This window comes from Calidris pugnax, unplaced genomic scaffold (genome assembly GCF_001431845.1).
Source record: "Calidris pugnax isolate Ruff unplaced genomic scaffold, ASM143184v1 scaffold38, whole genome shotgun sequence".
Lineage (NCBI taxonomy): Eukaryota > Metazoa > Chordata > Aves > Charadriiformes > Scolopacidae > Calidris > Calidris pugnax.
The window spans coordinates 490,666-506,903 of NW_015090995.1; the positions used below are offsets into that span (position 1 = coordinate 490,666).

The window sequence follows — 16,238 nt, forward strand, 5'->3', positions numbered from 1 at the left end:
ATAAAGAACATTAAAATAAATGACTTTTTTTCATAATCATTTTCCAATGTGGTATCAGCTACTGTAGCAAGAGAACATGGAAATTTTCATGATTAGTCTGTTATTGAATTGTAATATCAAATGTTAATAGCAGGGTGATGTTAAAAAAGCCTACATAAAGTAGAGGAGAACGGTAAGACCAGGGTGGTTGAGGGAGCTGGGAGTTTTCACTACTTCTTAATTTTACTTATTATTCAGTAAGAGTCCTCCTCACAACCATAAAATGAGAGTAAAATTCCCACTTTAAATAGCCACATACCTACAATGTAGGATTCCCACTCTCTCCTCTCACAACACTGCTCCATTTGCTGGCAGCAGCAGTCTGAAGCTTTGCCTAGGTAATACACAGGAGATGAAGAAACTGCAATTCAAAGTTCAGCAACAGAAAGACTCCTAATGATTTCCACATATTAGGAAAAGCAGAACATGACAAACAGCATGTGGAAACAACAGTGATTTACCATCCATATTGATGAGTATGGCAACCAAACCAACACACTGCTCTCCCAAAAGTCATCCCTTGGTTGTATCCAAAAGAGGAATCCATTGGAAATGCACAGAACAGCCATTCTGTCTCCAGAGGGAAATGCTAGAGGTATTTTACCTACAGTCATCACACACCCATGCACATATATTTAATTGAGACTGAAAAATGTGCAAGGAGAAAAGCATCCACACATTGGCCAATTAAACAGAATTGTGCTTGAATACTAGAGACAAATCAATAAAAATTCACAGACTTAGACTTTTAAAGGGTAAGAATACAGAAGGAAACTTTGTCTTCTGTACTGATATACAATAACTTAGGACCTAGTTCTAGCTAAGTGCCCAGGGTTTTGCAGGATCAAGTTCATAGCTACCTATTTTAATCATAGTTATATGATATAGTTTAATTTTGTACTAAAATTTTAAAAAGGAAAAAGAAAAAAGTCCTCCAAGAAAGAACTTTAAGAAATGTATCTGAATGCAAGTTCTTTCTCTTTAAAATTATTTAAACATCACTCAAAGAGACGGGGATCTGGCAAAACGACCTGTTTTATCTTGTTTACATGTAGAAGAGTTATTGAGGAAGATAAGTGACCACTTTGAAGATCTGCCTCATTTCTGTTGCAGTTTGCTGAAAGCATGCTTGCTATAGGTTGCTATGTGTTTCCAATCAGAAGTTGTTAAGTACACAAAATAAGGCTGGATTTTATTTGCAGAAGCACATGTTCAAAGGTTAAAATTTATTGCTCCAAAAGCAGTATCTATAAACCAGGGCAATACCTTAGAGATTATTAACCTTCTAGTTATGCCAGTGATTGTTTTAAGTAGTACAATTTTTTTAAAAAAAACTTACCAGCAATATATTCAACTAAATATTTTCAATGTGCTTTAATCCTTTAAACAGTTGCCCACCAAAACCAAAAGAAAGCTATTTTTCTCCAAGAAGTTTGTGTAGTCCTGTTGCTTAGATGCTATATTGTGTATAATTAAAACTAGGAGACATAAAATTGGAGCCAAATCAACTGAAAGTATTTTGGTCCAACATTGTGAGTCATGAAATACTGGTGCCAGTCCTCAGAATAATACTTACTTTCTTCCTGACTTTGGGTATATCATATAACCTATCACTTTTATCACATCTGAAAACTAGGAGCACTAAAGCAGAGTTGCTGGGAAGATTGATTGGTTGTTAGCAGAGTGCCTTGAAGAAGAAAAGCATACCTTAGACTACATCACAAGAATATCTAAGCCCTTAATCCTAATTGTGATTAAAAGAATGATCAAGGTATATCCAATTTTCAGAGGAATTCACTAACGTTTAAACCCCGTTACCCAGTGAAACGTGTGATCTATATGGTACAAAAAGATCAAGAAGAGCATAGCAAACAAGATTTTCTACAACTTCATGCATCTAAGCAAGACCTACAACTCAAAATGACACTTCTAAAACAAAAAAAACCTTCAAATATGCAGTATCTGCAATTGCTATGGAGTTATGCAACCATTAACGTATGTATGAGAGAGCATCAAGTACGTCCTACCTTCTACCCAAGGAGCAGATTCAAAAGTACATTCGTTCTGGATGTTAACATAAAAATTAAAAAAACATACTCCTACTCTAGCCCCCATATTTGGTTTGCTGGTGCAGTACAGGCTCACTCCAACCCAAGCTTTTACACTGAAATGACGAGTCCCTGAATATGACTTGCACACCAGTCACACTTTGGAACGGGACTGGATGTAGTTAGTTGGACACAATATTGTGCAAACCTCACTGTGTAAAAGAACAGGCACGGGTTTTATGATTAAAATGTTTGCCAGCTGTTTTCTTACTCAAAGAGCACAAATACTTGTACATTTTGTAACAAACTCTGTTCTAAGAGGTATCACAATAAAAGGAAAGGCTTAATTAAGATACACTCTGCGTGTTCCTGATCTTCCAAGCCACCATAAGATACAGTCACTCTAAGGAAGGACAGACTTTATATAGACAATAACCTCTCTTATCTGGAAGTATCAAAAAAGAGTTAAATTTGTGCAACAGAAATGCCAGTCTTCCAGGAATATAAACCATGCGTAGGGCAAGAATGGCACAGTGAAGACTTTCAATTCCTTTGTCATCTCATGAAAGAAAGACCACACCAAAGAAGGTCTCAAGGACTCAGTAGTGGCCGCTACTCTGTTCAGCAGGAATGACTTCAGTAAGTGGGAGCCCCACACTACATGACTTGGGAAGGAAACCAAATAAATATCAACAGAGGATTTGCTGTTCACTTTCATGGTTCTGCTAAAAAGAATTGATTTAACCCAGAGTTCACACACAGGCTCTGTAACCCCTGCCATATTACGTCTGCTTGTTGGGCAGTTAGAGAGACCCTTATTACTGTCAGTATTGATTTTGTAGCAGATTTCAAATACAGAATAGTAAGATTTTAAATTTCAGAATAGTAAGATCCTCCTTTAGCTCCAGACTGGAGCTAATTTCTTTCCTGGCAAATGGGACACTGATGCAGGTCATACACGAAATATATTGTCACTACTTTTAATGAAATGCAAAATTTAACATTAAGAAATGAAAGAAAAGCCATTGTTAGCAGCCATTAGAAAAACAGCAGTGGATCAGATCACCATGCTCCCAACAAGTCACTTTTCATCATTTTTCAAAAGGATTTGTTAACGACCAAAATTTCAGAGGCTGGAATTAAAAATGAAACCATTGAGGAAGGCTTCACAGACAAATGACATTTTTATTTCTACTGTTGTTCTCTTATCAAAAAGAAATACACATTAGGAATGAGAGAAACACACCACACAGAACTGAAACTTGTGATATATCCCTTTTTCTTTTTCCCCAGGAGAGCTCAGTTCAGCAAGTGAAAATAGTTCAGCCAGCGTTGCTCCTTCAGCTCTCTAGACTGTGCCACATCTGTCGACACGGAGGTACAATTTGGCATGTGCTTGCATCTCAAGGCCTGAAAATGAGACCTAACTAGGGTGTTGCATATTCAACCAGCCCAACTAAGAAGGGTAAATAAAATTTTCAGAAGCTTTGTGTTTGTAGAAGCTCCAGTGAAAGCCAGAGCGGTCTCTTTAGCTGTGTGCTTTAAAATTTTAAAATAATCTGCCTTCCTTAATGACTAGGCAGAATTTTTTCCAACAGAACTGACCTAATTTCACAGCATCCCACATCCTGACTGACCTTTCCTCAAGATTTATACCGCTGACTATGAATTTTAGGAGGGATGGTTGCACATGCAAAGCCCAGCTAGTATAAAGGGTCAATAACACCTCCGAAATACTGCATTAGAACTATCAGCAATAGACAGTTCACTAACAAAGTCCTGAGCCAGCCATTCCATTGACATTCCAAGCACGCAGTTATAAAGGTACGGGCATTCCTACGCCTGATGTTACTGATATATTATTAGCGTGGTCATCTGGAGGCAAGAAAACAAACATCTATTCCTGTCACCTCAGCCAGAGTGGGACACGCTAAGCTCACCTGCTTTATTCACCTCGGAAACAAAACCCCAGAGAGATTTCACAGAATATTCACATTTCAAAGATCGACAGATTTGTCTCTTCTTTTATCTCCACATAAAAGGAAGGGTAACTTTATGAGCAAGGGTTCCTAATAAAAATTATCACAAGTATAAACAACTTTAATATAAGTTATTGTTGTGTACACCAGTTTTAATCTACCAGTAGCCATGAAACTGCAGTTATAATAGCTGTCATTAAAACAATTCATTGCACGTTTGTGATTATGTTATTATTACCTGGTTTGGAAATGCTCTTTAGAACAGCATATCACAGCATACCATCTACATTGCCTGTACAAACAAAACTTTAATAGTTCCAGTGGTTATCACTGTACTTGTTATTATAGTTAGATTTTCATCTAACTATTTTCATCATCCCTTGTTAGAAAACTAGACAATTTTCTTCCCTAAAGATCTGAAAGTACATTTAATTTTACATACAAACAACTTCTCTTCAAGAAACACTGAGACAAGTCCTGGGGACATTGGCTAAGTAGATAAATTATACATAGCATTTTAACAGTTGGAGAAAAGAAACCTGGAAAATTATAACCTTGGAGTTGAGTTATTCTGGCAATCCATCTCTCTGCAGTATGCCAAAGAGCACAGTGCTCCTCCTGCCAATACCACACAGATCTGTCCTCTCCTGTCTTTATCACCCACTGCAAAAATACAAACACAAGCCTCTGTATGGATGAGATTTCTGGGTGTCCAGCCCACTACCTGACAACTGCTTTGCCTTTTCCACCATCCCAGAAAGTCAGGAGAGGGTCCATGGTAACACAACAGCTCCACAAGCACGTTATACACCTCAAACTTACACCATCAAACTGCTAGAGCACATGCAAAGGGATGGCTCCTTTTAATACATCCATGTGGTTCTGTTACACACAACAGAAAGCAGAATATCATTTGAATTTTGCCATTTTAGTTATCTTATTCTCACTTTAGTGTTAAAAATCCACAGTCCTACCCAGTAATCTTATCCTGCTATGTAAATCTTTTTAAACAATATGCCTTACTCAAAGCTTACTATTGTTAGCCGATATCAAATCAGTGTAGCAATTTGCCATTGGCGTATCTTGATCTAATTATGTTCTGGAAAGAATCGAAATAGATCTAAAGAAAATTCAGATAATGGAACAGGCAAAACAAGAAAGGGAAAGGAGGAGCATAAACAAAAGATAAAAGAAGAACAGAGAATAAAGGATAAAACTCTGAGATACAAAAAATAGGATTAGTTGATACTGAAATTGTGGGGGGTATGCGCAGAGGGATCCCATAAAGAAAGAGGAAGACCAGGGATTAAAAACGTTACTGTCAGCTAATGCAGTAAATGAAATTAAATGTCATTCAGTGAGATGTGAAAATGTTGTGCTTGGGAGCAAAAGTCAAACAACGTGTCTGATCTGAAATCTATGAGCAACCGATGTTCACTTGGACTATGTCAATGGATTCCAGAAACAGTCAATGGACACAAAGCTTCCCCCTCCTATGGATCTGCCTGGGACTGACAGCTCTGCATAACATTTAGCAATAAATCAGAATTTAACTGCTGGCACAAGGCTCACAAACAGGCCAAAGAGTCTAAGGATACTTCCAGAATGGGAAACATTTCTTTTTTTATTTGGATGATGGTCAGTTCAGTTCTTTGTTCTTTTAGTACACATCAGTATCAAAAAGTCTGTGGGCTCTCAAAAATTGTATCACAATTCCTTTTCTTTCCACATGAAGGGCATAAGAATCTCTTCAGATTTTTTTTTTAATGTCTATTTTTATAAGGGTATACACCAATTACAGAAAGCTTTAGTTTTTCCATGCTCTACTATCCCATAATGCAACTTTCCTCAACATTCTCAGGATCCCAAGGATTAATAAAGAAATCTGTAAGTATAGCAAAATGAATTATAAAGATTTTGCTACACTTCTCAGTAAAAATTCTTTCCTCCAAAAAAAACCAACAACCAATCACAAAACACAAACCAGAAGAGGAATATCATTCCTGTCTTCAAGTACACACTTAGAATCCTTTAGTGCTGGAATTAGAAGGGAAGTGTGAATACGAGTAGTGAGAAAATACAAAGGATACTGAATGAAAACCCACACCTTTGTAAAGGAAAACAACTCATTGTAATTTGCACCTCTTTTGCAAGCATACCCATTGACAAATAGTTCATTGCAAAAAAATCCATCCCAGATAAAAATATATCAGATTCACTCTACAAATTGTAGCTACACAACTGTATCGGGGCAATTCTCAAGTTATAAGGTATGCTTTAGTTGTCCCACGTTGACATCAAGCTCTTAGAAATGACATATAAAACCCCCTTCAGAATACTTTTCCTCAGTGGGCACACTCAGATTGACCTATAGAGAACCCATGTGTCAGGCACTTTACAGAAAAGCATCAGGGCAGTTCTGATCCACTCACTTGATAACCCAGATGTTCCTCCCTGCCCATTTCTCTTCCCTAAGCTGCCACCACTGAAAACAGAGTACTACAGAGCAGCTTCAGAGGAAGGAACCAGCCTTTCTGGCAGATAAAGGCTGTCTTCAGTTTGAAACAGAAGCCAACAATATTACTGGGCCTAATCAAAGACTTTTTTCACTACTTTTACAGTCATTTTCTTTGTACTTCTGGCACTATCTTTGTTAGGAAGATTTACTGTCTTGCTTTTTAAAATTGATCAGTTTGCAATGGCCACCAGATGAAGGGATCTCTAAATCACTCTGTATGGGGAGAGTGTGAACATGGGCATTACAGTTAGAGCCTTAACTTATCCTGTGCTAGAAAATCACTTACAAACATCAATAATGGGAGAAAAAAATTTTATACATTTATATTCAAGACATGCTGTTTACATGGGTGCTTCTGTATTCTGAAGTTACTGACTTATAATTATTTAAATTGACTGTGTCCCTTAATTTAAGAAGTAAAAATGAGATATTTTTTTTTAGTATCTGAGAAATTAAGAAAGTAACAGATTTACTTGTTGATTGATAACACATCCGAAAATAGAGGCTTCAGCCAAGATTCATTTGAACACCAAACATTGCTATTATAGTTTCCACTGCCTTTTCTTAAAAAAAAAGCTACAAATACAAGCAACTGTTGCATCATCTTGCAGTACTGGAACTGCTGTTGAATATCAGGGAAGGGTAATAGGATAGATAAAAGTTCTCAAAAAGAGAAAGCACCAGAACTAGCAGAAAGGTGGGGTTGGTCAGCCCTTCATTTGAATGTAAATGTAATTATGAGGCAGGCAGTTAGGCTGACGTCAGACAAGATCTTGGTAAACCATTACCACCAGCACCTGGTAACACAGTTGATAATAAAAGAGGATGAAGTAGAAGATTCCAAGCAGAGTGGCATTATTAGAGAAAACCAAACACAATTATTTTTATGCAGCGAAAGAAAATACGGAAGAACAGGATGTTGTGACAACGTCTTTACAATCTGTGACAATCATGTATGTGAGCTCTCTCTTGGAGAAAGAGAACAGCATGTATCCAGGATCTGCAAGGGGTAACAACAACAACCTGCCAGTGCAAAACTTTGTGTCTACTCCACCCTATTCAGATTACATGGGATATCATCCTGTGCCAGCTCTGGACACCCATGGCCAGCCTGCAGGAACCTGGGGATCCCACTATGGCCCACAGAGGGAGGACTGGAACGCTTACGGCCCTGGACCTTCCAGCACGGTTGCTGCTGCCCAGATCAATGGCTCCTCTCCTGGACAGGTCTCCTACACTTCTGCTGATTACAGCTCCCTCCATCCTGCTGGAGCTGGGGGGTTACCTCCTGTAGATACAATTAATACACAGCAAATCTCTCCCAACAGCCAAAGGCACAGCTCTTACGAATGGATGAGGAAAACGGTGCAAACGAACACTACTGGTAAGTGTATATTCAACTTCCAACCTGAGAAAGCATCTTCTGCTATCACTGATCTTATAAATAATTAACTTTACTTGAAGCACATAGGTTGGTGGGTCATTTATGACATTTATTTGACCTACTGCTGTTTAATGCAGTTTTAACTGAATTTGCACTAGTTTCACTTTCATCCCATAAAGGTTTTATATGGATACTCTAGTGGAATGGCTGCTGTGTTTAGATATGGCTACATCTCACACAAGTCCAGGAATCTTTGTTTGAATGTTTTGTTAAGCATTTTGGATGCAAAACATATTCTTGAGAACGTTATGGAATAATGAATGCAGCAACGTTTAACAGTTGCAGGCAAAAATGTTGTGCCTCAAGGTAAATATTGATATAAAATCAGGTTGACTTTTCAATACTTTTAAAGAAAATTATGTGCTCTGATCCACCCATAGTGATTATGCATTTTTCTGCTGTTGTTCCTGTATCCCATTTTTTCTATCTAGATTTATTAGGTGAGAAGAAATATTCCTAGAGAAGTAATGATTCAAATGATCAGCATAGACTATTTTGTTTGCAGACCACATAGCTCATCAGTTATGCTTCCTTTTCATTTCGTTTCAAAACGGTTTTAGATATTTTTCTCACGTACCAGAATTCTGCAGCTTATCACAATTACACAATTAAAAATCACTTTCTTCCAAGTGTCACTCATTGAAGAGCCTGTTTTTGTCACAGTCTGCCTGCCAGATGAACCTTTCGGTGTATATTCCCAAGGTGTAAATTGGGTGTAGCAAGGTTTGCTATATCTATTGTTAAGGTTAAAAGTAGTAAGTGTGTGTTAGAGAGCATCAAAGAAAATGCTGTAAAGAAAGAAGAGCAATTGCAATTGGAGCAATCTCAGAAGACACAGAAACCCAGCACTGCCGCTTGAGACACAATCCTCCCTCAAATGGTTATTACTCAAGAGTAAAGTTAGTTGGGTAATTGTGTCTTAGTTATAAAGCAGACAGTTTTCCCACTGTTACTAAAAATAAAATGCCTAGTGAAAATTAAGATAACACAACGTCAGCCTTCCACTCGGAGTCTCTATAAAAGTCTTCAAAGCCAGGCAGATTTATAGTCTGTTTTTTCCCCCCCTTATGTATACTCATGTAAATCAGCAGTAACTTCATTAACATCATTGGAGATTTCCAGGTGTAGAAGTGATGCAAGACTTGAGTGTAGACCAAATTCAATTGAGACTTCTGAATGTCAATGAGGCAACCCTGCCTCTGTCACGCTCTCACTGAATTTTAAAAGCGTTAGCATTCTGAAAGAATAAAACAGACTTAAAAATCTAAATCCTCGTTGTACACTTATTGCGCAGAAATGGAAAACATGGAAAACCCTGAAAGGTTTCTCACATGCTTGCTCAATTTCATAAAATATATATTCAGAAAAGCGGTTATGTGCTTAAATGAATCCCTAGTCTGAAAAGCACTCACAGAATTTAGGTACACGCCGAAATGCTTTATGAACGACACTGGACAGGTGAGTGGGGGCTGTCAATGGCTCCATACCCTAAGGCTGCACATTCCGAGAGCCCAGCCCTTTGAAGTGTTAAAATAGCTCAGGACTTCACAGAACTCAAGAAATCAACCCAGCTTAAAAAAAAAAAAAAAAAAAAGGATTTGGGAGAGTAAAGCATGAATGTGGTATTTTGCAAAATAAGAAAAGTACCAAATAGATTTGGGGGTTCATTGGCGTTTGTAAAATAATGTTCACTATGAAACTTGAAAAATTTGAATATTGTTACATAAAAAGTTATGAAATAATGACAAGGCTAAAATTATGCATGTAACAGCTACATATTAACTTATCAATGCTTTGCCTAGAAGTTAATGTAAGAAAACTTACTTGATGCCATTATAACCATTCTTTGAAAAAGACTTGCTCTGTTTTATTCTATTGCTGTAATATTTTTCATGCTATCGAATTAGATTCTGGTTCCTCTACTTCAATATTATCGTTGCTTAATGCAGTTCATTGCTCTAAAGTTTCAGAATTACAAATATATCTATATACATAAATATGTGTATGTCCTTAACTTCCCTGTGGCGTATACTCACATTGATGTACATGAGCAACATGGAATAACAGAAATCAAAATACATCTAAATAAATTAGAGAGCCTCCTGAAATACTGTCCTAAAGACAATGGGAATTATTTTGGGGGAGGGGATATTAATGGGAATTATTTCCCCTCTATTTAGACTCTATTAACTACACTACATTCTGATTCAATATTCATTCATAGCATTTTATAAAAAGACATTAAATGGGAGGAAAAGTGAAATGAAAATTTACCTGACCAAATCAATTCTTAGGATGAAACAACATCACAAAGACATAAATACTATGGACTTTCAACAGATAAATTTTGATATGAAATGATATATTCTCTTAATAAAAGACCGTAACTCAGAACCAAACCTTTTTTTTATTTCAAATACACAGACATTGCAAACTTATGAGGCAAATTTTAAAAAACAAACATCAAACGTGGGCTTGGTAAAGCTATCTTCTCAGGCAGGCTATCCAAATGAGAAAAAGAACATCTACAGAATTCCTTACAGTCAGATCCTGTCTTTACTAAAAATCAATGACAAAAAGCCCCATCAACTTCAGTTATGTACAAGCAGAATTTCAGACCAATTCATTTCTAAAATCTGTTTAATCAACAGTGTAAATGTGTATTTTAGGAGAGTGAGTGAGTCTTCAAAGCATGAAACTCACTGAAAAGAATGTAGCTAAACAAGGGCCTAGAAAAAAGATTTTGCATCTTTAAAAAATGTATATGAAACTTCACCTGGCGGTGACTCTTCTCAGAAAGAGGATGGATTAAGAGAAGGGGACTGAAGAGGACAACATTATTTTTATATTTTGCAAGATCAGCCTCAGTTTTTTTAATTATTTTTTTTACTATCGTCAACACATTTTATGTCTTTGTTTAAACAAGCAGTGATGTACAAGTAATTCAGACTACATCACAGCAGAGACACAGCCAGAAAGCAAAATAGAAAAGCAGGAAAAAAAAGGCCAGGCCTCTGCTCTAATGCTAATTTATTTTGCTTTGTAAACTAGTTGTGACATCTATTTTCCACTGGCCTACATTGTCTGAGGTTTTGAGGCCTATCTGTCATATTGAGGCAACAGACCCTTTCAACACTTCGCTTGGCTTTGATATGCAGTCTTGTCTCTTCCTTCTCCCTCTTTTCTTCAGGAGTTATATTGCCGGAAAGGGTGATGATTTTCACAGCAAATAAAGAGGCCTTCTCCTGGCTTTATTGTCTTCAGAAGAAATGCTCTGTGAATTTTATGACCAAGGGGAATGGGGAAGACTACTCCTTTTCTCCACCCCCTCAAATCATGGTTATATTTGCTGATTATAGTGAAGCCGGAATAACCCTGTTGAATTTTAACTTCTTTTCAAAGATTACCTTCTAAGCCTTCAGTTTACAAGGAACCTGAATATCTATACTATTGTTAAACATTGTAACTATCACTTAGAGCAAATATTTCAAAGCCAACAATTTTTACCTTGAAAAAAAAAAGTAAACTTAGTTTGGTGATTGTTTTAGTCCTGCAAATTTAGGCAGGAAAGTTTTGTACACTAGAAGTCCAAGTGGCGCAGGATTTGGGAAAACAGCCTTAACTATGCATATTTCAAAATGTCTTAAGCTACATCTACCTCCAGCCTTCAGCTAAAAATATCGCAGTCTCTATCCTCAGTGTTGGTCCAAAATGAAAAAGAACAGGAAAAAATATTCCTTCATCTATTTCTGTCCTTTTTTCCTCTGCTAAGATGAAAGGGTCTGACATTTGTTTAGGGCTTGTAAATTCCAAACCAATTGGCTTGTGTTTCTGAATGTGAAAGGGGTTCTTGATAAGATCTCCTTGTCGCTCCTTTGTGTGGCGTGTGCTTCATCTTAACACCTCAATGAATTTTAGGGAACCACTTTAAAGGAGTCTTTGTCCTACAGTTTGTCCCAGAAAACTCACATCAAAAAAAAACTGGGAAGATCAGAAGGAAAAGGAAAACTATCTAGTTGGCTGTTGAAAGTGCAAAGGAGAACAAATAAGTTGAAAAGTGATCTCTCTGTATTATCATTACATGAAGAAATGTTTTTAAAAGTCTATGAAAAGAAAGTTATCTTCTAAAGATCAAATAATGCGTCTCTTAACAGTATTTATCCAATATATCTAAGAATATTTCTTTTATATATTAGAGAGGATGATACTGAAATCCTTTTACAACTACTTTATTGCCTCATCTTACAAATTGCCAAGTGCCTTCAACTGGAAAGGGAGGCTCAGCACACAGAGCACCCCCAGGAATACCTCTGCAGGCACTCACCATCCTGCAAGACTGGACCTTTTTGAAAAAATAAATTCAAATTATTACTGAATTTATAAACACGTCTATGGCCACAGAAAAAAGCGAAAACTTTTCTAGTAGGACATTTCTTTGTGTTAGAGAGGTGACCTTAAAAATTCAAATAAAGAATTAGGGCACGGTACAACTAAACAAGTTCTGACTGAACTTCAGTCTTGAAATCCTGTGTATTTATGACCACATATACACGGAACTCACTTCAATGAGCTCTGAAGTGGAACCCCTTTGAGATCAAATACAGCCAGCACCAATTATCTACTGCTCTGAATTATTTAAGATGCTTCGGGGTGTTTTTCACTGAAGAGCTTTACATTTAAATGTATGTTTACAGGGAAAGGGAGATAAGGAGGGACAGACAGTTATGATAACCAATATTCACTCACTCATTCACCCTGCACCTCATGTTCCTTCTCTGTAACACAGAAAATAATCCCATCCAAGTACTCTGTAGTTCAACTAATGTCTGTAAAATGTTTGAGATGTTTGAAAGTAAGATGCTACAGAAAATCAAATTCAACATATTAATAATATTTCTTTCTTAAACAGGTAAAACAAGAACAAAAGAAAAGTACCGAGTTGTTTACACAGATCATCAGAGACTAGAATTAGAGAAGGAATTTCACTGCAACAGATACATTACAATAAGGAGAAAGTCAGAACTTGCAGCAAACCTGGGACTATCTGAAAGACAGGTACACAGAGACTTTCCATCATCCCTACGCACCCCAGACACCGTCCCTGCCAGGGGACACGAGTCACCTCCTGTATCCACGAGCAGTGCGAAGGCAACCCTGATATAGTTGCTGAATATATTTGGCACAAAGAGAATACACTAAGCAAATACAAATTAATAAATAGGCTAATTTGACAGAAACCTCCAATTATGGGTAACTAAACATTAGGAGTTCATTTATACTGGAAAAGTACTTTTTTCTTAGGTTGCTAAACAGCTAGAATTTAAACAGTTCATATTGACATGATCTTAGCTATGTTCTCAATAGTTATTACATTCATCATTTTATTTTTTCTTGCAATCACACAAAATGGCGGCCAGAAAAAATGTAAAGTATTGGACATATTTCAGCTGTAGGCCAGGAAAATGAAAATTCAGCATTCAAAGAGCAATCGAACAAGATATCTATGTATTTTTTGTTACAAATTTTTGCAATTATGTTCACAGGTATTTCACCTTTAGTAGTAGTGCACACCCACTATATACAGGATGCTTCAGACTACAAAATTTGGTGCCAAATTTTTATACCTATTATATGTATATACGTATCCAAGAATATCCACTCAGGAAAATTTCAAGTGCATATTTAGACCCATTGCTCCTTTGGAAAGCAGCTCTGCATTCATTCACATCAGGAACATATTTAAGCTCTGTCCTGAATAAAGAGCCTCCTGAGCAGGGGCCCAGGTACCTTAGCTGTGTTCATACAAAGCCTAGAGGAATTCAGAACAAAGAATTTCCTAAAATCACTGCGTTGGAGACCACATTTGATAAGCACAGTTCCACATCTGCAAATATAGTAACTATTGAATCCAGCCCTCCTTATACAAAAGAATTTCAATGGTTCTGCTACAGTTGGAGGATTTGGGGATACTGAATAAGGCATCTCATACCTTAGCAACCAGATTTATTGCCCCCAGGTAAATTTAAACAAGAGATCTTTCTTCTAAGAATTGTACAAACTTGTTCTTTCTGAATATACACATTTAGTTCTCCAAAATATTCTCATCTTTCAGTGGCCTCCTCTGCTTCTGCATTCAGTCTGTGCAAGAACATGGAATAGAGAGGGACCAAGTGAGGCCGGAAGTGTAAGGATGCATAAATAAGCAATCGCCTTTTAGTATCATGCACTGGATTTTTTATAAACATAATGTAGTGCAGTGATGTTTAACCCCAGACCCAAATAGTACATAGATTACACTCCACAGATTGTAAGTGGCCCTAGAAAGTAACTACAAAAAATGAATCTATCATTGATGGACTAAAGTTTGCTATGCAGTAGGATATAGCTGCATTGGAAAATTTTCAGAGAACTGCAATTATGAAAGATTCAAAACCTCCACCTTAATGTAGTCCAAGTTGGCTCATTTAAGACACAGACATGCCTGAAGTAACTGCACAGCAGTTTGCTTTTACATAAATATCAACACACCTAACAGATATAACAAAAACTGTAAAGTAAGAACACAAAAAATTAATGATAAGGAAAACACAAATGGCATTTTCTACTTGTTCCCCCTTTCACATAAGGAAAGAAAATACAGATACTTAAACTAAAAGTAGGTTTCAAACAGATAGGAGTCTTTATATAAGCACAGTTAGCCTGGGAAATTCACTGTCATTAAGTAATGCTGATATACCTATTCATACACAGCATAGTACAGATGTATCTGCAAAATATATATATATATAGTCCCGTAACAAAAAAATTCAAAACTTTCAAAATACATAAGAGTATATGTACACACAAAAATCACTCTCAACATAAATGAGAAAAAGAACTCTCACTACTTGGGTTTGAACTAATCTGTAACATAGACGATAAAGAAATCCAAAATTATTCCATAATTGCATCTTCCTAAAGTAGGACACACACCACTACCAAAGCTTAGATGATGAAGTAGGTGGACCCTGAGTTTAAATAAGTTGACTCCTATGGTCCTGAATATAACACAGCAAGTTCCCTTTACACCAGCTGCAAGAAAATAAAACAATTTTCTATTGATTATATAGCAGAAAAAAATACAGAGTAACTAAAAAAATTTTTGCTACACAAATCCAGAGATTTGTTTTGTGATTTTGTTTTGGGTTTTGCTATTGTTCTATAGGGTTTATAATTTTGGGTGGGATTTTTCCTGGTTTGCTTGGGCATTTTTTGTTTGTTTTGTTATTTTTTTATTTTTTTAACATATCTATATTTTTATTGCTATTATTAGTGTAAAAAGTTGAGCACTACTTTGAATTAATCAGATATCATTCATAAAACTGCAGGTGAAAATCTGGTTCCAGAACCGCCGAGCGAAAGAAAGAAAAATGATCAAGAAGAAAATCTCTCAGTTTGACGGCAGCGGGGGCTCAGCGCAGAGTGACTCTGGGTCACTCAGTCCAAACGAAATATCTAGTTCTCTGTTCCCAGCGCCCCATGGAATAAATGGATTACAGCCTAATGACATTCATCAAGTCATAGTTTCAGAATGAACAGAGATTTTTTTTTTATAAAAAGGGAAAAAGAAAAAGCAAGAATGGACTTCCCCACCCTTCCTTGAAAACTCAACTTTGCAGAGGACCACTCTATTTTAACTTTCGTCAGGGAGCTGATTTCTAAGTACAGGATCTGGGACTGTTATCAATATATTTTAATTATTGTAGAAATCTCAGGGAACTTGCACTGCTACGATTCATCACTCAAGAGTCTTTGAGTAGGAGGTAATTTGCTTCAGACACAGACACAACAAATGACACAACTGAAGATTCAAGCAAACGTAGTTCTAGTCTGCTTATATATATATGCACACAGAAAACTAAGTGATCTGATTATAAAACAGAGTACTATTGCATAAATATATGATACTGGGTATATTTGGTTTGTTACATTTTATATAATTAGAGTAAATCGTAGATTTAAATAAATAAATATTCACACTTAAGTGTACTGAAAAGAATGCTACTTTTCAAAAACACTCAAGACACGTAACAATGTTGCTACACCAACATATTACACTTAAATAAAGCAGCTCTTCTTTGCCCTATATAATTGTATTGAAGCATGCCAATCTCCTAAGCAATAGTTACAGATGTATAGTATCATACTGAACCTGCCAAGAGTTCTTCAAT

At 36.5% G+C, this 16,238-nt stretch overlaps 1 protein-coding gene across 1 annotated transcript; it reads left to right on the forward strand.

The window, feature by feature from the left end:
- The first annotated feature begins 7,454 nt into the window (after positions 1 to 7,454).
- Positions 7,455 to 15,602, forward strand: CDX4 (caudal type homeobox 4). The gene is made up of 3 exons (XM_014955006.1): positions 7,455 to 7,968; positions 12,938 to 13,083; positions 15,396 to 15,602. Exons 1-3 carry the CDS (start codon positions 7,536 to 7,538, stop codon positions 15,600 to 15,602), a joined length of 786 nt encoding a protein of 261 aa, XP_014810492.1. The 5' UTR covers positions 7,455 to 7,535.
- The last annotated feature ends 636 nt before the right edge of the window (positions 15,603 to 16,238 follow it).

Excerpts from the sequence above, each read along its gene's own strand:
- CDX4 (XM_014955006.1), top strand. The coding sequence starts at position 7,536 with ATGTATGTGAGCTCTCTCTTGGAGAAAGAGAACAGCATGTATCCAGGA. Across the intron at positions 7,969-12,937 it reads GGTGCAAACGAACACTACTG|GTAAAACAAGAACAAAAGAA; the intron begins GTAAGTGTATAT and ends TTTCTTAAACAG. Across the intron at positions 13,084-15,395 it reads TGGGACTATCTGAAAGACAG|GTGAAAATCTGGTTCCAGAA; the intron begins GTACACAGAGAC and ends ATAAAACTGCAG.